Source organism: Sinocyclocheilus rhinocerous, unplaced genomic scaffold, assembly GCF_001515625.1.
Source record: "Sinocyclocheilus rhinocerous isolate Xijiao unplaced genomic scaffold, SAMN03320098_v1.1 scaffold499, whole genome shotgun sequence".
In the NCBI taxonomy this organism is placed as follows: Eukaryota; Metazoa; Chordata; class Actinopteri; order Cypriniformes; family Cyprinidae; genus Sinocyclocheilus; species Sinocyclocheilus rhinocerous.
Genome location: NW_015637156.1, coordinates 90,944 through 115,781, shown reverse-complemented (window position 1 = coordinate 115,781; position 24,838 = coordinate 90,944). Strand labels below are relative to the sequence as shown.

The following is a 24,838-nucleotide window of genomic DNA, read 5'->3' as shown; positions in this document are numbered from 1 at the left end:
CCACCCCCTCCTCCTCAAACGGCCAAACCCACTTGGTTACCCGTCCAATCACACTCCATTCCCATGCCTACGTCTCCGCCTCCTCCACTGCCTCCCTCGGTTCCTGCAATCTCACTTCCTGACAGATCGTCTGGGGTCTTCTACCCTCCGCCCCCTCCACCGCCTCCATCATTCCCTCTGTCCTCGCTCCCTGACAGACCATCTGGGGTCTTCTACCCTCCGCCCCCTCCACCGCCTCCATCATTTTCTCTGTCCTCGCTCCCTGACAGGTCATCTGGAGTCTTCTATCCTCCACCCCCTCCACCTCCTCCATCAGTCCCTCCATCCTCTTTCCCTGATAGGTCATTTGGGGTCTTCTACCCTCCACCACCTCCGTCCTCACTCTCTAACAGATCATCTGGAGTCTTCTTCCCTCGGCCCCCTTCTCCGGGGCCATTAGAAATGAAGGACAGTTCTTTAGGGCCTCCTCCCCCACCTCCTCCTCCTCTTCCTGCTTCGTTTGCATGCAGTCACCCCTCCTCAGCAACGCCTCCGCTACCTCAGAAAGTACCTCCCATGCCTTCACCCACATACAGGCCCAGCGTACCACCTTTGCCACCGTCTTACCCCTGTACTGCCCCCAGTAGACGACCTCCTGCAGTGCCACGTTTTGCAGGTATATGACTAATGACCTTAGTTATATATATATTATATATTAAAATATTCCTGTGATGGCAAAGCTGATTTTTCAGCAGCCATTACTCCAGTCTTCAGTAGTATCACATGATCTTTCAGAAATCATTCTAATATGCTGATTTGCTGCTGCAAGAAATATTATTATTAATGTTGAAGACAGTTGTGCTGCTTAATATTTATGTGGAAATGTGTTCTTTTAATAAGGATTCACTGATGAATAGAAAGTTTAAAAGAACAGCATTTACTTAAATAGAAATATTTGTAACATTATAAATGTCTTTACTGTCACTTCTGATCAATTTAATGCATCCTTGCTGAACATTTCTTTTAAAAGTGCTATTACTATACAATAATGCAAGATTCCATCTGCTAACATGAGTTCATCTGGAGTCTTCTATCCTCCACCCCCTCCACCTCCTCCATCAGTCCCTCCATCCTCTTTCCCTGATAGGTCATTTGGGGTCTTCTACCCTCCACCACCTCCGTCCTCACTCTCTAACAGATCATCTGGAGTCTTCTTCCCTCGGCCCCCTTCTCCGGGGCCATTAGAAATGAAGGACAGTTCTTTAGGGCCTCCTCCCCCACCTCCTCCTCCTCTTCCTGCTTCGTTTGCATGCAGTCACCCCTCCTCAGCAACGCCTCCGCTACCTCAGAAAGTACCTCCCATGCCTTCACCCACATACAGGCCCAGCGTACCACCTTTGCCACCGTCTTACCCCTGTACTGCCCCCAGTAGACGACCTCCTGCAGTGCCACGTTTTGCAGGTATATGACTAATGACCTTAGTTATATATATATTATATATTAAAATATTCCTGTGATGGCAAAGCTGATTTTTCAGCAGCCATTACTCCAGTCTTCAGTAGTATCACATGATCTTTCAGAAATCATTCTAATATGCTGATTTGCTGCTGCAAGAAATATTATTATTAATGTTGAAGACAGTTGTGCTGCTTAATATTTATGTGGAAATGTGTTCTTTTAATAAGGATTCACTGATGAATAGAAAGTTTAAAAGAACAGCATTTACTTAAATAGAAATATTTGTAACATTATAAATGTCTTTACTGTCACTTCTGATCAATTTAATGCATCCTTGCTGAACATTTCTTTTAAAAGTGCTATTACTATACAATAATGCAAGATTCCATCTGCTAACATGAGTTAACTACATCAGTTAAAATTAACTAACATTGAAAAATACTTCAAAAGCATTGATTAATCTTAGTTAATATTAACTAATGGAACTTTATAAAACACTTTTGAATGGTAGTGTGTTTGGAAATATTATGTATAAATATTAGAAGAAAAACTAAAATGAAAACGTAACTGAGATGAACTAGTCAGTCATTTATTAAGATTTTTGAATTGACAGGTGCTCCACGGATGGCTCCACCCCCTGCTCCCCCTGCTCGGTCTCCTAACACTGAACTCTCCAGTAGGATCCCACCCCCTCCTCCTCTCCCACTGTCAGCTCCGCCCAGCTCAGTACGCAACGGACACCTGCACAGCTTAGGTGAGACTGCAGGCTGTCATTGATGATGAAGCTAAAGGTCTAAATGGGCTATAATTACCATCTGATGAACAGCAACAAGCAGTTACACTAGAAATGAACTACTGTGACAATATGATTTTCTGCATGTGTATTTGTATGTTTGTGAATGCGCATATGCAAACACTTTAATTTAACATAGCATTTTTTTTCCTTTCTTTGTCTGCTTTCCAGATGACTTTGAATCGAAGTTTCACTTCCATCCTATTGAGGACTTCCCCCCTCCTGAAGAGTTCAGGCCCTTCCCACGTACCTACCCCAGCAAAGAGAACAGAGGTACAACAACCTCTTTGTATGTGAGAGTGTATGCGAGGAAAGGTGAAGTTTCTGTTCAATGACAGTGCTCACAATGTTGCCTCTGTTCATTTAGACAGGCTTGAGGCAGATGATCTTATTTGTTTTATTTATTTATTTTTAAAAATATTTATACAATTGTAATATTGCCTTTGCTTTATACATAACTACATATATAAAGTAGCCTAAAATTAGAGTGGCAAAAAAGCAGGTGATAATAATCGATCATTCGTACGATGAGATTGGCGGCATACGAATGTTTCATGAATCACACGTGAACTCTGTCGTAAGTTGATTTGTGCGCACGGATCTGCGCTGGTTTCTACGTTAGATTGATATTTTATTTTATTTTATTGAGATTTTATGTTATATTTTTGTTCAACCCCTTGAATTAAAGCTTAAAGTCTGCACTTCAATCACGTCTTGATTGTTTTATTTCAAATCCATTGTAGTGATGTATAAAGGCAAAAGCACAGAATACTTCCGGACCTGACTGTATATGTATAATATATACCTTAATCATATTTTTACACTAATGCTAACCATAAAATCAGATTTAAAATTTAGGTTTATTTAAAAAAACTCACTTTTTCAACTTTAGTTAGTCTGTAATGTTGCTGTTTGAGCATAAAAAAGATCTGCAAAGTTACTGCCAATCACAACACACACTGGCCCAGCTAACCAATCACAGCACATTTCGTATTTCAGAAGGTGGGCTTTCATTTGATACAGGAACTATTCGAGCCATTCATGCCAGACTGGGGAGAGAGGTGTTGTAATAATGTAAAATATGTGAAAAATAATGTGTTTTTCGACAAACCTAGTATGAGAGCCTGTTCTAGTACACACCCAAAACAAAATCAAGACTTTGTAAAAAAGCATAATAGGACCCCTTTAAGACTAAATCTAACCCTAGAATCTGAATGGTGTATTGCAGTGTGATCCAGGAACATGATCTACTTGGTGAAATCACAGTAAGCATAATGATAATGTATGTATTTGCAGAACCTAAAGTGAACATTTACTTAAATAGAAATATTTGTAACATTATAAATGTCTTTACTGTCACTTCTGATCAATTTAATGCATCCTTGCTGAACATTTCTTTTAAAAGTGCTATTACTATACAATAATGCAAGATTCCATCTGCTAACATGAGTTAACTACATCAGTTAAAATTAACTAACATTGAAAAATACTTCAAAAGCATTGATTAATCTTAGTTAATATTAACTAATGGAACTTTATAAAACACTTTTGAATGGTAGTGTGTTTGGAAATATTATGTATAAATATTAGAAGAAAAACTAAAATGAAAACGTAACTGAGATGAACTAGTCAGTCATTTATTAAGATTTTTGAATTGACAGGTGCTCCACGGATGGCTCCACCCCCTGCTCCCCCTGCTCGGTCTCCTAACACTGAACTCTCCAGTAGGATCCCACCCCCTCCTCCTCTCCCACTGTCAGCTCCGCCCAGCTCAGTACGCAACGGACACCTGCACAGCTTAGGTGAGACTGCAGGCTGTCATTGATATGGTAAGGGGCATGACATTTCCCGACCAGGCGTCGAGTGCTGCCAATCACAACACACACTGGCCCAGCTAACCAATCACAGCACATTTCGTATTTCAGAAGGCGGGCCTTCATTTGATACAGGAACTATTCGAGCCATTCATGCCAGACTGGGGAGAGAGGTGTTGTAATAATGTAAAATATGTGAAAAATAATGTGTTTTTCGACAAACCTAGTATGAGAGCCTGTTCTAGTACACACCCAAAACAAAATCAAGACTTTGTAAAAAAGCATAATAGGACCCCTTTAAGACTAAATCTAACCCTAGAATCTGAATGGTGTATTGCAGTGTGATCCAGGAACATGATCTACTTGGTGAAATCACAGTAAGCATAATGATAATGTATGTATTTGCAGAACCTAAAGTGAACAGTGTGGATGACAGTGGAAGAAATGTGGCTGCTGGAAACTCTACAAACACAGCAGGATCTGCTCCATCTGCAGTGGGTCCAACTCTGGGTGGACTATTTGCTGGGGGATTTCCTGTACTCAAACCAGTCGGACAAAGAGACAAGCAGCCACATCACAACCCAGGTATTGAAGTCAGACCTGTTTATTCTCATGCTTTGTATTTTTTCAGTGCTGGACAAATTTTGAATGACTTTTTGATATGGCTTGTTTGTGTTTCAGTGTCTCGCTCCGGCTCTACCGCCAGCCTGAAGCAGCCTCTCTGGAACCCTCCATCACAGGGAGACGGGTTCAGAGGAAGCGCCCCTGATCTTTCCCCCTCCCACAAACCTTTGGAAAGAGCCTCCTCACTGTCTAAAACTCGGCCTATTTCCTCATACACAGCCCCTCCCTCCCCAAGCCAAACTACACATCCTTCTTTCAAACTGTCCTCTACTCCACCTTCCTCTGCCCCTCCACCTCCTCCTCAGGAGCGGCCCAATAAATTCTAATATGCTGATTTGCTGCTGCAAGAAATATTATTATTAATGTTGAAGACAGTTGTGCTGCTTAATATTTATGTGGAAATGTGTTCTTTTAATAAGGATTCACTGATGAATAGAAAGTTTAAAAGAACAGCATTTACTTAAATAGAAATATTTGTAACATTATAAATGTCTTTACTGTCACTTCTGATCAATTTAATGCATCCTTGCTGAACATTTCTTTTAAAAGTGCTATTACTATACAATAATGCAAGATTCCATCTGCTAACATGAGTTAACTACATCAGTTAAAATTAACTAACATTGAAAAATACTTCAAAAGCATTGATTAATCTTAGTTAATATTAACTAATGGAACTTTATAAAACACTTTTGAATGGTAGTGTGTTTGGAAATATTATGTATAAATATTAGAAGAAAAACTAAAATGAAAACGTAACTGAGATGAACTAGTCAGTCATTTATTAAGATTTTTGAATTGACAGGTGCTCCACGGATGGCTCCACCCCCTGCTCCCCCTGCTCGGTCTCCTAACACTGAACTCTCCAGTAGGATCCCACCCCCTCCTCCTCTCCCACTGTCAGCTCCGCCCAGCTCAGTACGCAACGGACACCTGCACAGCTTAGGTGAGACTGCAGGCTGTCATTGATGATGAAGCTAAAGGTCTAAATGGGCTATAATTACCATCTGATGAACAGCAACAAGCAGTTACACTAGAAATGAACTACTGTGACAATATGATTTTCTGCATGTGTATTTGTATGTTTGTGAATGCGCATATGCAAACACTTTAATTTAACATAGCATTTTTTTTCCTTTCTTTGTCTGCTTTCCAGATGACTTTGAATCGAAGTTTCACTTCCATCCTATTGAGGACTTCCCCCCTCCTGAAGAGTTCAGGCCCTTCCCACGTACCTACCCCAGCAAGGAGAACAGAGGTACAACAACCTCTTTGTATGTGAGAGTGTATGCGAGGAAAGGTGAAGTTTCTGTTCAATGACAGTGCTCACAATGTTGCCTCTGTTCATTTAGACAGGCTTGAGGCAGATGATCTTATTTGTTTTATTTATTTATTTTTAAAAATATTTATACAATTGTAATATTGCCTTTGCTTTATACATAACTACATATATAAAGTAGCCTAAAATTAGAGTGGCAAAAAAGCAGGTGATAATAGGATGAGAGAAGTTTTCATAACAATTCCTGAATATATTTAGTATCAATATATCATAGTGTTTGATTTGAAAGCAGGTACTTGGCTATGCCACAGCGGTTGTCGTCCATACAGGTCTAAAATAATCTGAATATAAGCACTTATTACAATACCATAGTGATTCAGGATAAGACAAAAATTGTAATTGTAATAATATTTCACATTATTTCTGTTTTTACTGTATTTTTGATAAAAACAAATACAGACTTGGTGAACATTAGAGACTGAAAACATCTTACCAACCGCAAACTTTTGAATGGTGGTGTATACTGTCTACAAGTCTCTGTTTCAATGTAAACAGTTTGTTTCAGGATCCAGTTATTATCAGATCCAGGATGAAACAATTGTGCATACAAAACTGAAAATAGATAGTTTTATCAGTTCCTCAGTTGATTGGTTTCATTTAAAAACAAGAAAACACAAACTAATTCTGGAATTACCTGTCTTATTGAAAATGAACTCTTCCTGTTTTGTTTTCATAGTCAACCCACAACCTCCTGCCATGAGGACTCATTTAAGATGAAATGGGACAATATGAAGTTTGGTGCTAACCTTTTTGCAGGACATATTTTAAGCATCATCCTCATCGTCAGTGAAGAACAGCAGACAAATCTGTAGGTCAAACCAACTCACTCAAGCACCACTTTATCAATCACAACTGCATTATCTGTGAAAACATTCTAGTTTGATGTAAAAAAAAATAAATAAATAATAGTTTTTTTTTGGTCATCCACATTTCAAGAAAGAGTTTCCCTATTACAGATGCAGCCATGTTAAAACCCCTGATTCTTATAAAAAGTGTTTATCTATCTAATTAATTTTCTTCAGTCAATAATAAGTGTTTTAACATTTAATATGTTTCTGGAACAAATATATTATGCCTATTAAATTTGCTTATCATACCTGACAAGGCTTTTATTAATTATCCTATCAGCTTTTAACATACCCTGAATGGACTAAAAGGGCAAATTATTAGACGACTAACAGAATAAAAATGAGAAAAAAATGGAGATTAAAACATGGCTTAACAAAATATGGCAAAAGGAAAGAGTGTTAAATCTGTGCATACAGATTAGAGAAGTCTTGCAGTCATTACTGTTTCAAATAAAGGGCATCAGTTTTTGTAAAATGGAAGAAAGTTAACCACTAAGAGTGAAACCGTGTTTTAGGCTTAAGGTGAGCAGAATAAATGTTTGAAATGGATGAAACTATAAATGGAAAAGTAAATGAAGTTACATTTCTAAAACTAACAAGTGAGTTTATTATACAGTATTGTCCTGTTTCTGATTCTTGTGGCTGCTGGAGCCCTTTGTTACTAACTCTTCATCTAACTCATCAAATCAAGACTTTCTAATACACCAAAGAAAAAATACTCTTTGTTTTTCCTCATTCTAAGTTTCATTTTTAAATCTATCTGTATTTGAAATCTGTGCCAGTATGAAATGCTGTATTATAGCTCTGAATCAAGAGGAAGGACACATGTGAGACACTGGGAAACAGTGCCACCCACTGGACATGCTTGCAATTTATTGCTCTGACTGAATAAATCATCATTTAACCCAAATAAACATTACAACATGTTTCTGTGAAAAATAATCAAGCATATAATTATTAGCTATCTTTTCATAAAAGTTTGGTTCAATGAATAAATAAATACAATAAATACCTGTTTTTACAGTACATGCTTTACAAGGCACATACCAGCAAAATACTGCTTAGTCGCTTGGGAACAAGCTCATGATACATATACAGAAACATGCACAGACCTAATCATGCATTTGCAATACCAAACAAATAAATAAGTTTCATATAAACATATTATACATTCATTTAAATAATAATGACTTTTCATTACACAACTCCTACAACATTCATCCACCAGCTCAGCTGCCATTCAAAACATACTAGCAGCATCAACAAGCAGTACTACTAATAGTACCGTACCCACTGAGTTGAACCTTATAACGTGTGTGTGTGTCTGGAGTGTGAGGGAGGCGATGGAGACAGAAACAGCCAAATCCTCTCAGATCATCTGTTAAATACTTTTGATCTCAGCAGGCTCCCCCTCATATCTGTGTGTGTGTGTGTGTGTGTGTCAGTGTGAATGTGTGTGTCAGTGTGAATGTGTGACTTTTGTAGGCCTCAGGTCCTGTATTTACAGCCGGTTGAGTCGATGAAACAGGAGTCGGTGCACCTGAGCTGCCCAAAGGTGCTATTTGTACAAAAAGATAAGAGAGAGCCCTTAAACATCCATCATATTGGGTGTTGACATGAAATACTTTTTGGAGGCTGACATGTCCTGCGGCGTGACATGCTGTTCTCCATCTAAAACTATTTTAAAAGGATTTTGTTTTTCTATAATTGATATGCATACTGCTGTTATTACCTCATATTAATTGGGAAATATTTGTACTTTTAATTTTATAGTTACACCCTGGACCATGTAAAATAAATTAGAGAAGGCAAAAGGATTAAGTGTTATTAAAAAAAGATATTATAAAAAGATATTAAAAATTATATAAAAAATAAAAATTATTATAAAGAATAAATTTAAATAAATAGTTGTTAAACATTAAAATACAAATCATAAAATAATTAAAATGACATAACCTGATATGCCGTACTCCATGTTAAACTATTTTAAAAGGATTTTGCTTTTCTATAATTGACGTGCATACTGCTGTTATTAAATATTATAATATATCATATTAACTGAGAAATATTTGTACTTTTAATTTTTTTATAGTTACACCCAGAGCCATGTAAAAAAAATTAGTGAAGGCAAAAAGATTAAGTGTTATTTTTTTTAAATATTACAATTCAATATAATTACATATTAAAATAATAATAATTAAATATAAAATAATTAAACAATAATAATAATAAAGTTCAGCTTCACATTTCTGAAAAGTCTACCCAAATCCAACCATTTTAAATATGCACATGAATGTGTGTGTGTGTGTGTGTGTGTGTGTGTGTGTGTGCTTGTGTTGTGGTGTGCATACCCGGGCAGATATGATTTGCAGGTCTGGTAGCCAAAGTCTTTCCCGTCACACTCCTCCACACCCTCATTACGATATCCATCGCCACAGTACGCCTTTTTACAGCCTACACACAGAGACAGAGATAAAGAACAGGAAAGAGATAGAGGTGGAGTGAGTGAAGAGTGAAGAGAAAGAGGATTGATAAGACTAATGAATGACCAACAGAATACTCCAAGAAAATATGAGTGCTGATTTTCTGTATAAATCGAAATAATCCTCAAAACAGGATATATTTACCACTAATTAATTTTATGTTTAGGCATTTTCATATATTCAGAATGTGGTTGTCTCTATGATCATGTGACTCACCTACGCAGTCATCCGTAACAACCTTGTTTCCGTCGTCGCATTCTTCCCCGTTGAGTTCCTGCACCTCTCCATCACCGCAGACTCCATTCCCATCCCTCATCCTCTCAGTCGCCTGGAGCAGCATCAGCTAAAATACAAATAACATGCTCCTGTTCCCAAAATACTAGTATGGCTGCATGTTTCATAGCAGTGTATTCAAAATGACCCTGTACCTGAATGGGCTTCCATCCATTTTCATCCCTGAAGTAAAGAGACCTCTGATCCTTCCTGAAGGCAAGTGCGTTATCTTCCTGGAGACCTTTTAGCTCTTCCTCACTGCCCACAACGAATATCTGACCAGGAAACACAAACTGATCAAGAAGCAGATATAAACACTGAACGAACAGGCTTATTGATTCCATTATAAACACGCAAATTAAATTTGCTCTTATGTCAAATTTGGATTGTTGAGTGGGGACAATGGGCCTCATTTATCAATCTAACGTAGAAACCAGCGCAGATCCGTGCGCACAAATCAGTTTACGACAGAGTTCACGTGTGATTCATGAAACATTCGTATGCCGCCAATCTCATCGTACGAATGATCGATCGCACGCTGATAAATGTGGCGGCAGAAAACAATAGACATTTGAATATCACGCCCCTAAAAACACCCTGGTTTAGAAGCCTAGCCCCTACAGTTTACGACACGGAGAAACGAAACCCGGCCAAAAAGAGGAAGTAATCTCGTGAAAGACAAATTGATTTTACTCCTAAAACACCCGTTAACCTTGTAGGCCTAATTGCAAACAAATAGGTTACATTAATATATGTAATTTATATGTATATTAAAATACTGGTAATTATAAACAGCCTATTTAGTTCCCCTCACTCTACAACAAATATTTTAAATTTAACGGTATTCAGAACAGAACAAGAATGAAAAATAAGTAGTTATAAAATTATATTTTAAACTGTAAAATAAAACACAAATTAGGCTATAGTGGCATTCATTATAAACAGCATACAAATATCAAGCAAACTGAAACGGCATTGGGCTCACGCAGCCTGTCTCATACCACAAGAATCCAAATGTTTATATTTTTGCAACATTTGTTTGCATATTCATTATGTAGCCTAAACATGGCTTTATACTTCAGTCATGTTCTAATATCCGTGTAAAATCACATGCGCAAGTCAGGCAACGCTAGAACTAATGTTGTTTGTGTGTGCGTGAGGCGCCTGTGCGATCAGAAGGATTAAATCAAATAAAGATATAAAGAAAAGAAATGAAATGCATTAAGAGAAAACGACCATACGCCCAATTTTCTGTCGTACGTTCGTTTCGTAAATGAGGCCCAATGTGTGTACATCAGGTTACCCAGAATGATAATAAAACCCAAAATCCGCACAATGAAAACAGCTCAATTAAGGGCCTAAATAATATGTTAGCAGGCAGTGGAATGGGGGAAGGTCTCTTTATTATTTTACAATAAATTATTTAACATTTACTATTTATCATTTACCTTTTAGCTTACTTGTATTTAGTTGTGATTCATTCTGGTGTGTAGTGCAAATAGATCAAATTAAGTTTCTTACTGAATATCTTTCACCTCACATTACAGAAGTAACATTCACATTATCATATATAAACTATAGAAGTAAATGGGAAGTCCTCAGCATAGAGAGCGTGTGTCTTACCGCTGGAACTTTGTCATATTTGTTACGGTGTTGTAACGGGGCACTGGCTGGACTGAGAGAAGGGAAGCTGCAGTCGCAGACTCCAGGAAGACCGGGCAATCCCTTCTCACCTTTTTCTCCAACTACAAACAGCCCTGATCATCATGAGATACCAACAAACAAAAGCATTTAGATTTCATTAGACATCGCTGTTAAGCTAGAACAGAAATGCACTGATTTACTTATCAAAAACTCTGCTTAAAAGACCAGACCGTTCAAAACCTTACTTCGGATCTGCAGACATCCTCATAGGTGATTCAGAAATAAATTGTGTGCATATATGGTATCTCACCTGATGCAGGTACCCCAGGAGGTCCTGGGTGGCCCCTGGGTCCAGGTGGACCAGTGGGACCCACTGGCCCTGGAAAACCTCTGTCTCCATCAGGCCCCTACGCCAGAATGCATAAATAATTTAGCTAAACCCATTGACTCATCTACACCAACAAAACCAATAAAACCTCATCAATATTTACATATATAAAGTTTATATACATATACAGTACGTTTAAAAGTTTATGTTCTTATGCTCACCAAGGCTGCATTTATTTGATCAAAAATGCAGTAATAGTAATATTGTGTAATATTATTATAAAGGTATTTAAAATATTTTAAAAAGTATTTTTCCTGTGAAGGCAAAGCTGAATTTTCAGCAGTCATTACCCCAGTCTTCAGTGTCACATGATTCTTCAGTAACCATTATAATATGCTGATTTAGTGCTCAAAAAGCATTTCTTGTAATTAATATAAAATAGTTGTGCTGCTTACAATTTTTGTGTAAACTGTTATATTTTTATTCAGGATTTTTTTAAAATTGGCAATTGAAATAAAAATATTTTGTAACAATAATAAATGTCCTTAAAGTCACTTTTGATCAATTTAAACCATCTTTGCTGAATGAAAGTATTAAAAAAATATTACTGACCCCAAACTTTTACACAGTTGTGTGTGTGTGTATATATATATATATATATATATATATATATAAGTCAATGCATCAAACTCGTTGCAGGTGCTGAAATGACATTCAAGTCCGAGGCCTGTGCAGTGATCTAAGGAACCTTAAATGTGTATGTGTCACAGCGCTGAGCTGATTGATAGTAGGAATCTTTGCTGGGTACAGCCTACGGTAACAGTCCTGGTATTTCCCAGCAGTTAGTTAAGACATTCCCAGGAAGTGCCTATCCGCAGTGTAATACAAGAGTTTGGAAACATGAGCAGCAGGGCTGGACCCAACATCAGAGGCCCTGCTGGTCCAAATCCAGCTACCAGCACGGTGAGCTTTTCAGCTCCTAAGGTTACTTACGAAATGGCACACACACACACACACACTCAGCCACAGACTGACCCCCTGACTGGGCGGGACAGGTTAACCGTGCGAGTATGCAGGTTTTAAATATGCCCGCAGCTTCTTCCGCCAATAATCCACTCCCTTATCATCACTCAGAGACTCAAGGTCTCAGTATCAGCACAGACTGGAGCTCTGATGTAGAGCAGAATGCTGTGTGTCCTCACCTGTTTGCCTCTCTTGCCTGGTCGTCCTGTAGGGCCACGTTTCCCTGGGACACCAGACTCACCCTTGGGTCCCATTTCACCCTGGGGGAGTGACGAAGAGGGGGAGGTTCAGAGAGAAGGACCGAGTCAGATCAGTGACATCCAAAACATATTAGCATTACATGCATGAGATTGATTTTAATGGTTAAAATGTCACATCATACCTTCTGTCCCAGCATCCCAGGCAGTCCATTTGCTCCCTAAAGTGAGCAGACCAGATACACAAGTGAATATGATTGAGTGCCTATACATTTCAATTCTACATATTCAATTCATTCATTTTAAGCATGTTGCTACTGAGTTACTAGGGTTTTCTGTGTAGGTGGTTGATGGCGTGTTCCAAGAATTTTAGCATGTTGCGTTTTTTCTAGGGGAAACACCATTAATAAGGAACCCTAATGTCTAGAAACTGATTTCTAGTCTCTAACCTTGTCTCCTTTTGGACCTGCAGGTCCAGAATCCCCCCGTGCTCCCTGAAACCATAACAATATGTACAGAGAGTTATGTAATATAAAGTTCAGTCCCATAACTTTACAAAGGGAAAGAAACATTTAGGCTGATTTTAACAAACATACAGTACCTTCTCACCCTTATTGCCTGGAAAGCCCTAATTGGACAGAGAAGGCAAGTATTATTTACCTTTTCTCATTAAGAGAAGACATAAAATGTTATTTATGAAATAAAAATCAAGGCACAACATTACTTTGACTCCATTACTTCAGTTGTACACCAGTTACACCTGGAGAACGTGACTCACTTTAGGTCCAGGTGATCCCCTCATTCCTGGCATTCCCATCAGCCCTGGGTCTCCTTTCTCTCCCTGCCAATGAGAAATGAACTTTTCCACGACATTCTAATTTATTGAGATGCACCTGTAAACAGTCAAATAGGCTCTAATGAGCTATTTTTAGATCCATTTGTGTCCATTTCTCTTGATGGAAGAGGCATCAGTCAAGGGGGACACTTGATCTCAGACTTGGCGTTTACTTTGATATAGAAACAATAATGATGAAGTCCAGACACTTGATACCGTGATAACAGATGTATTGTCAGCTTAAAGGGATAGTTCACCCAAAAATGAAAATTCTGTCATTAAGTAAAATAAATATTAATGATGTCCTTACTACTTTTCTGAGCCTTGAATGTAGTAATGACATTGCTGTCTATGCAGAGACAGAAAGATCTCGGATTTCATCCTAATATCTTAATTTGTGTTCTGAAGATGAACGAAGGTCTTACGGGTTTGGAACGACATGAGGGTGAGTAATTATGACAGAATTTCATTTTTGGGTGAACTATCCCTTTAATTATGTTAGTGCAGTATGTGGCGAGACTACATGGGTCAGATGGTGTGCGGTGGTAAAACTCACCCACCTTAGGTCCCTCTGGGCCGGGCAGCCCTGAAGAACCTGGTTTCCCAGGCAGACCCGGACGCCCAGTACGACCCTACAAAAACAAAGAGAAGAAATATTTGTGTGCTATTTTGCTTTTATACACCCACCTCAAACACAACCCAGCCAGATCTGGCAGTGCAGCTGAAGTGCTGAGTGTACAGAGCAGCTTTAATCAAAGACAAAGCACCTACTCAGCATCCCTGCCTCTCAGCAGTCCTCTTCATTCCTTTAATACATCAGCCTATCTAATCCTTCTGCTTCTTTTTGAGTGTGTTCCAGGTTCTTTACTCAAACACTCTCCTTTCTTTTTCTTTTAACACTAGAATCTATTTCTAGTCCCTACTGTATCTGTACTTTAAAATAACTTTATTTCTGGCCTTGTTTTCTAACAACAACATCTAAGCATTCTTAAATATATATACCCATGGTAAAATCATGGTAAAATCAGTGTAACAGATACAAATAAGTAACAACTCATAAAAAGGCAGAACCTGCATTATAATAAAATATACCAATGTTTACTGAAGAGCTACATTTATTGCAAGATAATATTAGATATTAATATTATAATACTAGTGAGCATAAGAGACTAATTTCAAAAACATTTAAAAAATCTTACTGAGCCCATCTTGAATTAATTGTATTTTCTTTACACATTTCCCTAACAAAAAATGCCAATAAACAAAAATAAAATGAAAATTAATTTATTCCAAAAAGATTTTTCTCTGATAAGAGATATTTTCTCTGATAACAAGTGTTTCATTTTATGCAGTTGTGGTTCTCAGGCAAATGTTTTTTATATTTTTAATGGAAATCAGAACAAAAAATCTGATTTAGAAAATTATTTTTGCAGTCTCCCATAAAACGTCCTGTGCTTCAGTCTCCTTCCCTCTTTTTGCTCGAGGAGCTTAAGAGTTCAGTGCAATTAAATAGCTGTGTGTGTGTTTTGACTGAGAGCAGCAGTGCAGGGCTGAGATTAATGTCTGAGTTCAGCACTAAGTAATATTACAGGGCAGAACTGCAGTGCACTGCAGCCAATGAAACAGCACATGGTCTGACACCCTGTAAAACTATTACATGCATCAAGAGAGCATGTCATAAACAGCATGGTCTGCAAAATGCAACCTGCCTCGTCATAAACAGAGATATTTTATATGACAGAAATGATATAAAAAAGATTTCTGCTCCATGTGCTCTATGAAGTCTGGAAGCCATCCCTGACTTTCTATCATTACCATTATGCATGCATTTGGTGCACAATAATGAATAAATACTTTAGAAGATCAAAGATGAGAATCTGACCTTTGACCCTGGTCTTCCGACGTCACCCTAAAGTGAAAAGAAGAACAGTTCAGTTTTATAAAAGACTTCAAAATTAACAGACCCATAAGCAACTGATTCCTCGTAACCAGATGTTAACCCATCTTACCTTATCTCCTTTGGGTCCCTCCATCCCTGGGATGCCACTGTGACCCTAAAACAAAGTAAAACCTATGAATTCATATATTTTGTTCTCCATCTCACTTAGTTGTCTGGGGAGGGACTTCGTTAACTCTTTGTGTGCCTTACCTGTGGTCCAACAGGTCCAGGAGGTCCTGGTGGTCCCGCCACACAGAGTTCCTTCACCTGCTCCCCATCCTCCTCTCTTACTCTCGTCCCCTCCACATGACTAGGCAAGGTCTTAAAAATAAACAACAACAGATAAATGGTGGGTTAACAGACATGCTGTCATTTCCTGCTGTTAGAATTATGTACACTAATATTATGTTACTCACAGGCTCTCTTTTCCAGACACCAGGAGGGGGCGGGAACAAAGGAGGGGGAGGCGGGGTCAGCAGACAACAAGGGTCAAATCTTTTCAAGATATCATTTGGATCCCGGTCTAAAAGAATAAACCACAAAACCAACCAGACGAGACAGAGACATTAATTATAATCAATAATCTTATTGGTCAAAATACTTGTGGAGAAATAGCACTGCAGTTTAGCTGCTTTAAAAAACTATATGAAAAATACACCTAATAGAAAATGGATACGTACGGATGAATGACAACATAGCCTATAGAATTCAACATAAGATCTGAACAAGACTTCATATCACTTGGGAAATATGAAGCCTGATAAAACATGCAACACCTTTAAGATGAAATATAGAACATGAATTAATCACAAGCTGATCTACACTAACTGTATAAATGACCAAGCATACATTTTATAAATGTCACGACAGCATAGACAATGTAAATATAGGAATAACAAGCGTTCAATATGTCATGTATTTTTAATAAGGTAATTTTAATCCCAATGTGCAACCAAATCCACACCTGCATATTAAAGATACATGCATACAATATGCATATAAAATATATGTAATGTAATAATGTCCAAAATAAAAAGTGGGGTAACATTATGACGTTTAATGAATAAAGATATTTATTATTTAATTGCACAGTTTCTAGGTCACTTATCAGCAAGTTAATTTACATTTACAGATTTTGCACAAGTTTTCATTCAAATTGTTATGCTGATAATATAATTTACAACTGAAAATTATTAATTAAAAAATAATTAAAAACCGAGAAAAGAATGTAAAACGTTTGGGCCCTATAATGCATGTATATGTAATATAATATAATATAATGTAATACATTTTATATATATATATTTTTAAATATATGCAATACATTGACCTGTCTGTCTATCTATCTGTCTAAAATTGTATATTTATATAAAAAGCTGCATACGTACGCAAACATATCACAAGCCACACGCTCTCATTATCACAAACTGATAATCCCTCACGCGCTCGCGCTCTCATACCTGTAGGAATCGGGAGGATATTTTCCAGATTGTACGGTGAAAGGTAGGCTGACACCGAGTACAGCAGAAACTGCAGCTGTATCCCAATCCTGCTCATGGCCATGTTCCTGTATGAGTGTGTCAAAAATACACAGATCTGAGTCGGTGTCCGCCCTCCTGTGCTCGAGCCCTCTCCCATCCAGTTTGAAATGCCAGCAGCTCTCTCTCTCACACACCCTATTTATTTTCTGATGTCTCGGTCTCGTCTGTCAGTGTGGCTGTGTTATTAAGTCGTAAGAATGCTTCCCACGGAGTCTGTGGGAATCTCCAGGCGCGACTGCTATTACAGTCAGGGATCTGACATCTGATCCGCCCTCTCCAGCCCCTCATGCCAAGATTAGACCCCCGGACTACCACTATACACTTAATACCACACGCCAACAAACTGACAGATATAATTCAGGACAAGAACGACTGTTTAAAAAAAACTGTACAAAAAGGTGCACCTGTCAATCATAAGACCATCACGTCCTAAAAATTAAATGTGAGAACATTTCCAAATTTTATTAGGTAGCAGCTAGGTCACTTGATTTGTAATTGTGTCTAGAAAACTGAGTAAACTTATTAGCACAATGTTTTGTTTTATGTACACTTCAGACCAAAAGTTTCGTTTTTTCCCTTTGCTCACCAAGGCTGCATTTATTTGTTCATAAATACTGTAAAATCAGGAATATTGTGAAATATTATCAAATTAAAAATGACTTATATTTAAATATATTTTAAAATGTAATTTATTCTTGTAAAGTTGAATTTTCAGCATCAAATTCCATTTCTCCTGTCTGCAGTGTCACATGATCCTTTAGAAATCATTCTGTTGATTTGCTGCTCAAGAACCATTACTTATTATTATCACCGTTGAACCCTTATAGTTACTGTGATATATTAAATATGCAATACAACTAAAAAATAAAATACTAAATGTTATTGAATACAGCCCAAATTTAATAGATTTTCAAATACATTTATTAAAGTTATACAAACACATTTGAACATAATCTTTTTTTTTAATACAACAAAGATTAATTATAATTCATATTCAACTGCCTATCTTAAAATGCCAGGACAAAGAGAGAAGTCATTACATTCAACACCTCTTGAGATTAAAATTATGCTTGTATTTTGGTTTTGCTATGTTTATGTTAATGTATGTTACTAATTAACTTGTTTCTTGTTTAGTCATCAACATAACTTTTCATGGTTAAGCGCAATTAGACATTTCAGAAACAAATACTTTGAAATATAAGCGATACTTTCAATATATGAAAAGTTACCCACTAAAATACTCACTTCCGCCAAGAGATATGAAACTTAAAACAAGTTTCTTGTAAGGATGTGCCTTGATTGACATCCACTAGAGCACAATAACACTTTCCAGTAAAACTGCACTTGATAATTTGCCACTTAATTTCAGTCTGCAGTTAATTCCAGAGAGCAACAGCAGGGAACCAAGAGATTATGTGCTGTTTTGAAACAGAATATAACTGAAGTTTTGTATTCAGTCATGACTACACCATATTGGCTGTCGTCTCATTGGCACAATAATCAAGCTTTACCTAATTAGGGGGAGGAATCAGATCCTATTAAAAACATGATATTAGCAAATTACACTACACACAATTAAATATTTTATAAAAAGGGAGTGGAGCAACAAAATATTGGTCCCAAGATAATATACAAATTCTACATTCTTTTTCATAAAAGTTCATTCAATTAAATAGTATAAAAGTCTACATTAAATAGACCATTTTCATGATGCAGCTGCAAAATAGATTCAGTGCATATTAACCTAGTGCATATGTAACAGCTCTCATAGCAAAACATTTTCATAGTAAACAAAACAATTTGTGTTTCCTGAAATGAAGTCGGTAAAAGCTACTCTAATCTGAGAAGTGGCACATCCTCAGCCACATCATGCTTTTATAAAGTGAAAGGCCACATAAGAACATAGTTAAAAACATAACTATCTCTGAAATTCTTTATTCTCCTCTCCTGAACTAACCTTTCAAATCTAATCTTTAATTTCCTGCTGCCATTTCAAGGCCACCACTGCTGAGAGTCATCAAAGGTCAACAGTGCAAACCTGTTGTCCACAGCACTGTCTGAAGACGTCGTTCCTCTGCTACTGTTGCCCCTCTTTCCTCCCCTATTGCCCCTCCCTCTCCCTTCATTGCCCCGTCCTCTCCCCCCCTGGCCCCTCCCTCTTTGCTGAGCCTGTCTCTGCCCCTCTCCTCGACCCCTGCTTGCTGTTGCTGATACTGCAGGACCTGTCAATGCCTCTAGCAGGATGGAGTAGAGCTGCCAAGCAACAGCGTCCCCTGCAAGCAGAGCCTCACACTGGTGACCCCCTCTTATGGCAGCCTCAAGACCATGCAGCAGAGTACCACTGAAAACCCTATGAGAAACACAGAGAGCAATATAATATGATATAACATATATACATAATATACTTAAAATACATATCAATTCTGTGCATTCTTAGTAAATCTGATAAACAAAGAGGGTGCTGATCAAGTTAAATCAGATAAATAAAGCGGATGCTCATATAATCTAATAAATATATTAGAAGCTCGCGATTATGGTAAGGGGCGTTACATTTCCGACGAGTGCTTGCGGTGTTCGGCCAATCACAATGCATTGGGTCAGCTGGCCAATCAGAGCAGTCTGCTCTGATTGGCCAATCACAATGCACTGGGTCAGTTGGCCAATCAGAGCAGACTGCGCTTGTCAAAGGAGGGGGCTTTGTAGAAAACGACGCGTTTGAGAGAGGCGGGGCATAGAGGACCTACAATAATGTACAGTATTTGAAAAATAATGTGTTTTTTGAACATTAAAGCATGTCAACATATTCTGTTACACCAAATACACAAAATAATGATCTTTGAAATAGCATCATATGACCCCTTTAAAGAACGTGACACGCACGTCTTCCGGAAATCCTGTACGCTTCAACCAATCAGAGGACGACTTCGAAACTCCTGAAGTGTTTCCAGCTAAGTGTGCCATATGCATCAGACGTTCAGCCAGCGGTCCAATACAAATATGATTATTAGTGTATTTTCCCCCCTATATACTGTGATAAATGAAGAAGGTGATAATTTGTTCAAGGCAGTAAAGATGAGAACTACGAAATATTTCACTGGGATCATTTTATGGCCATACCCTACCAGGCACATTGAGGTTCAGGTAATGGGAAACACAGTAGCTGGTTCAGGAACATCGCCACCCACATACAGGATTGCCATTGGCTGAGCAAATGGGCCACACCCAGATCTAGGCCCCTCCTTTGTCCTGGATTGACCCTCAGATGAGATAATCGCTGACATACAGAAGCAGAAGGTTTGCTGCCAAATAGTGGGTCTGTATGATAGAGAAAGCAAAACAATATGACTGAAGGTGATTAAATCTCTGAAAACTGAAGACGTCAAGTTAAGCAAATAAAGTTAATTCATATCATAATAGATTTTATCTACAATTTAGGTCAGTTTCTCAAATGATTTTTTCTGTGTGGCAAACCAAACACCTGCGACAGATGTTGAGTAAAAAAGGGGTCAGAGATACCATTAGGATGGGCCTTTCGCCAGCTGAGTTCCCCGTACACCAGTCCCAACAATATGGCCTGCAGAAGAGGCTGACTGGGCTTTGGTTTACAGTTATTCATCCAGAAATACGTCACACACACTGGAAGGCAAAGGTGAGGGGGTAATGGCTGTAAAACGTGGTCCATCACACCAAGTGTTCCCAACAACACTTGCAGCCTCATTTGTATAGGCGCCTTAAATAAAAAAACAAGAGGTAATTGGAGGAATATATATGCAGACAATATTTACATGCAGGAATTGTTTATCACCTTGTCAATTGCTGCGAGATCAAGCTGTGGCACACAGCTGGGTCGGTGAGCCTCCACTGTGTTTTTCTTGAGATTCAGTTCTTGTCTGTCATATTCATCAACACATGGGATGCCACACTGTTGTCCTCCTTTACCCTGAGATTGTCTTCCTCTTCCTCTCTGGTTGACTCCCTGTGGCGTCTGACTATCCTGTCTTGCCTTTTCAAGCCGAAGGCTGTAGGTAGTCTTTCGGATACTCAATGAGGTTGTATGACTGCTGGGCAGGTTACTATTCTCCACCTGCGCAACTAACAGAACCTTCTGGTGTACAAGCACATCCAAGACAAACGACGGCAGCTTACCTGATGCAACCATCCTTAAAAGCCATTCGGGTTGAGAAACCAGTGCTGCTGGGAGCCCCTGGGCATCTGGAAGTGCTGGTTGGGGACTTGAGAAGTACTGAGCCAAACTGCTTCTCTGAGGAAGCTGGTAGTCCTGCATTCCTGCAGAGAGCTGCATACGTAAGTTTCCTTTCCGTTGTTCACCCAAAATCTCCAGGACTTCCTCCAGAGCATCTACTGGGCTGGTAAACTGAGACAGCCAGATCAAAAAGCCCTCGATTCGAGGACTGGAACTACGTCCATACTTCCGACCGGAAGGTACTCTTTCGAGCTCCACACGGCTGAAGAAAATCTCGGTTATTTTAGCAGGTGTGTAGTCATTCCCGATGACAACAGCAAATAGAGGGAGGAGCTGCTTGTTCATGTGGTTGAAATGCGAGCAGAAGCGGTTCACTGTGAAATTGCGTGCAGGGATGTAGCGTTCCGTGGCCTTACCACTGACGTTATTCCATTGGAAGAATGAAAAAGGTAGGTAGCCACCTTTGAGGTCGAAGATGTAGAAGTCACTGTCGTTGGTCAGAACTGGACATCCCCAGTGCTTAGCAAGAGAGGCTATTTCAAAATCAGCTTCGTAAAATACATTGAACTAAAGGTACACCAAGCTCTGAAAGGGCCTGTATGAAGACTTCACGTGCAAACAGAGGGAGAGCAGAACCGTGAGATCCTCGGGAAAGAGCGTGAGCCTCTCGGATTTTGCTTTGGGCCCTTTCCTGTAGTGTCTTGAACTTCTTGTCCGTCTGGTCCATTCCGCCATCTAACACAACAAATGGCTGCACAGCACATTCTGAAAGTGCTGCAAAAAACTGTCGAACCAACACCACAAACGTCTCGTAGTCTCCACCCCGTGCTTGATCCAACCCAGAGTTGAAATATAATCGAAAACACAAACTACTCCCATCAATCACTAGGCGGCAGTCTCGCAGTCTCATATCTGTGAAGAACTGACAATTTCCTTCCACAAAACTTGTAAGTCCGTGAACCCCCATGATGCCACAGAAATGCTGCAAGGAAAACAGCAATGTTATTGCTTGTTTTTGCTGGAAATGTAATGAACCAATAAAATTATTTTTATGCATCCCCCCCATACTAAACGATCTAAAGATTCCAAAGATTATTTTCCTTGCTCTTTTAGTGTTTTTATTGTTGTTTAGTCTGATGATTATGTGGTTTCAAGGGACATTTGTCTTCACCAGTTAGAGATGAGAGAATGTTTCCATTTCAAGGTTTTAAATGGCACATGATTATGTTGTGAAGTAATTTTCCACTGATTTTGTTCTGGTATAATAAAACTTTGTGCTGGTCAGATTAAGTCCAGACAAAGTCTGAGCATTGAAACATATGCAACCAAGATTCAGCAAACCCTGCTCAATTTTTATAATCATTACTTCATTTTCTGCTTCCCACTCTTACCTCTCAGGCTGACAGAAGACGTTTAGTTAGTACAGTTTTGAGTACCAGACACGATACATTTTTAGTAACTGGTTTTGGGTATCAGACAAAACTCTGCAAGCTGATTTTGCATACCAGACAAAACAAATAACTTCTAACAGGATCTGATAGAGACTGGAATAAAGATTTCTGGCGTATAGATTCAGTCTAACATTTTGGCATAGTCGGCATGAACATTACTATTTAATTACTTGATTACATGTGACCTACTTCAGCTACTGTCTGGTAATGTGTCCTTTGGCCTACAATCCCTAATATTGCAGAATGTAGACATATTTATGTGAATTTGGTCTATTATAAAATATGTATACAGTCATATGAAAAAGAAAGAACACCCTATTGAATTCCATGGTTTTCTGTATCAGGATATAATAAAAAAATCTAGTCCTTGGCAGGTCTTAAAATTTGGAAAATTAAACCTCAGAATGGACAACAACACACATATCACACCGTTTCATTTATTTAACAAAAACTAGGCCAAAATGGAAAAGCCATGGGTGACAAGCTATCCTTACTGTTAGCATAAGAATTAAGAGGGTAAGGTCCGGCACTGCTAATCAAATACCTTTGATTAACTGATCATCAGCAAGTGTGAGCAGCACCTCTATAAAAGTTTTGGCAGTTTGCTGGTCTTGCATCTGAACAAACCATAAGACTTCTAGAACACTGTCCTTTGAACAGACAAGACCAAAGTGCAGATGTTCGGCCGTAATGCATGGCGCCTTGTTTGGTGAAAGCCAAAAAAGCATTTCAGCACAAACACCTCATACCAAAAGTCACACATGCTGGTGGAGGGCTGATGATTTTGGGCTTGTATTATAGCCACAGGACCTGGGCACCTCACAGTCATTGGACCGACTATGAACTCCTCTGTATATAAACCTATTGCCAAAATTGGGTCATGCAACAGGACAATGATCCCAAGCACACCAGCAAATCTACAACAAAACAGCTGAAAAAGAAAAGAATCAATGTGTTGCAATAGCCCAGTCAAAGTCCAGACCTCATACAGACTGAAATGCTGTGGCGAGAGCTGTGCATAAACAAATACCCACAAATTGAATTCCATGGTTTTCTGTATCAGGATATAATAAAAAAATCTAGTCCTTGGCAGGTCTTAAAATTTGGAAAATTAAACCTCAGAATGGACAACAACACACATATCACACCGTTTCATTTATTTAACAAAAACTAGGCCAAAATGGAAAAGCCATGGGTGACAAGCTATCCTTACTGTTAGCATAAGAATTAAGAGGGTAAGGTCCGGCACTGCTAATCAAATACCTTTGATTAACTGATCATCAGCAAGTGTGAGCAGCACCTCTATAAAAGTTTTGGCAGTTTGCTGGTCTTGCATCTGAACAAACCATAAGACTTCTAGAACACTGTCCTTTGAACAGACAAGACCAAAGTGCAGATGTTCGGCCGTAATGCATGGCGCCTTGTTTGGTGAAAGCCAAAAAAGCATTTCAGCACAAACACCTCATACCAAAAGTCACACATGCTGGTGGAGGGCTGATGATTTTGGGCTTGTATTATAGCCACAGGACCTGGGCACCTCACAGTCATTGGACCGACTATGAACTCCTCTGTATATAAACCTATTTGTCATGCAACAGGACAATAATCTCAAGCACACCAGCAAATCTACAACAGAACGGCTGAAAAAGAAAAGAATCAAGGTGTTGCAATAGCCAGTCAAAGCCCAGACCTCATCCTGACTGAAATACTGTGGTGAGAGCTGTGCATAAACAAATACCCACAAACCTCAATAAACTGGAGCAACGTTGTAAAGACGAGTAGGCCAAAACTCTTCCAGGACGTGAGAATGTGAATGTGTGAGACTGATAAAGTCATATAAAAAATGATTACTTCAAGTTATTGCTGCTAAAAGTGGATCTACAAGCAACTGAATCATAGGTTGTCCTTAGTTTGTCACCCATGGCTTTTCCATATTGGCTTTATTTTTGTTAAAGGGGTCATATGATGCGATTTCAATTTTTCCTTTCTCTTTGAAGTGTTACAAGCTCTTGGTGCATAAAGAAGATCTGTAAAGTTGCAAAGACTAAAGTCTCAAATCCAAAGA

General features: G+C 38.6%; 3 protein-coding genes and 1 pseudogene across 4 annotated transcripts in view; 2 read left to right on the top strand and 2 right to left on the bottom strand.

Moving 5' to 3' along the window:
• The window catches only part of LOC107748724 (formin-like protein 5), an 8,656-nt gene extending 6,049 nt beyond the window's left edge, over positions 1-2,607 (top strand). The window contains exons 4-7 of the mRNA XM_016563671.1: positions 2-655; positions 2,051-2,191; positions 2,402-2,519; positions 2,598-2,607. Coding sequence (XP_016419157.1) covers positions 2-655; positions 2,051-2,191; positions 2,402-2,519; positions 2,598-2,607 — 923 coding nt within the window. The remainder of the gene's footprint in view (position 1; positions 656-2,050; positions 2,192-2,401; positions 2,520-2,597) is intronic.
• Positions 2,608-3,866: 1,259 nt separating this feature from the next.
• LOC107748652 (WAS/WASL-interacting protein family member 2-like) lies at positions 3,867-7,002 on the top strand. 2 transcript variants are annotated; one of them, XM_016563545.1, is made up of 3 exons: positions 3,867-4,032; positions 5,825-5,926; positions 6,684-7,002. In XM_016563545.1, the coding sequence occupies exons 1-3, from the start codon at positions 3,903-3,905 to the stop codon at positions 6,722-6,724; spliced, it is 273 nt and encodes a 90-aa protein (XP_016419031.1). In that variant the 5' UTR covers positions 3,867-3,902; the 3' UTR covers positions 6,725-7,002. The 2 variants fall into 2 exon arrangements, with proteins under 2 accessions (XP_016419031.1, XP_016419030.1); XM_016563544.1 differs by lacking the exon at positions 3,867-4,032 and adding an exon at positions 5,449-5,614 and having other exon boundaries at positions 6,684-7,000.
• Positions 6,896-17,406, bottom strand: LOC107748651 (acetylcholinesterase collagenic tail peptide). Its single transcript, XM_016563543.1, has 17 exons — positions 17,038-17,406; positions 15,994-16,100; positions 15,788-15,898; positions 15,648-15,692; positions 15,521-15,547; positions 14,199-14,270; positions 13,582-13,644; positions 13,405-13,431; positions 13,253-13,297; positions 12,989-13,024; positions 12,786-12,866; positions 11,566-11,662; positions 11,235-11,368; positions 9,767-9,886; positions 9,555-9,681; positions 9,207-9,309; positions 6,896-8,413 (listed from the first exon to the last, which is right to left on the bottom strand). The coding sequence occupies exons 1-17, from the start codon at positions 17,213-17,215 to the stop codon at positions 8,344-8,346; spliced, it is 1,443 nt and encodes a 480-aa protein (XP_016419029.1). The 5' UTR covers positions 17,216-17,406; the 3' UTR covers positions 6,896-8,343.
• Positions 17,407-18,084: 678 nt separating this feature from the next.
• LOC107748649 (protein asteroid homolog 1-like) overlaps positions 18,085-24,838 on the bottom strand; it is a 7,780-nt pseudogene continuing 1,026 nt past the window's right edge.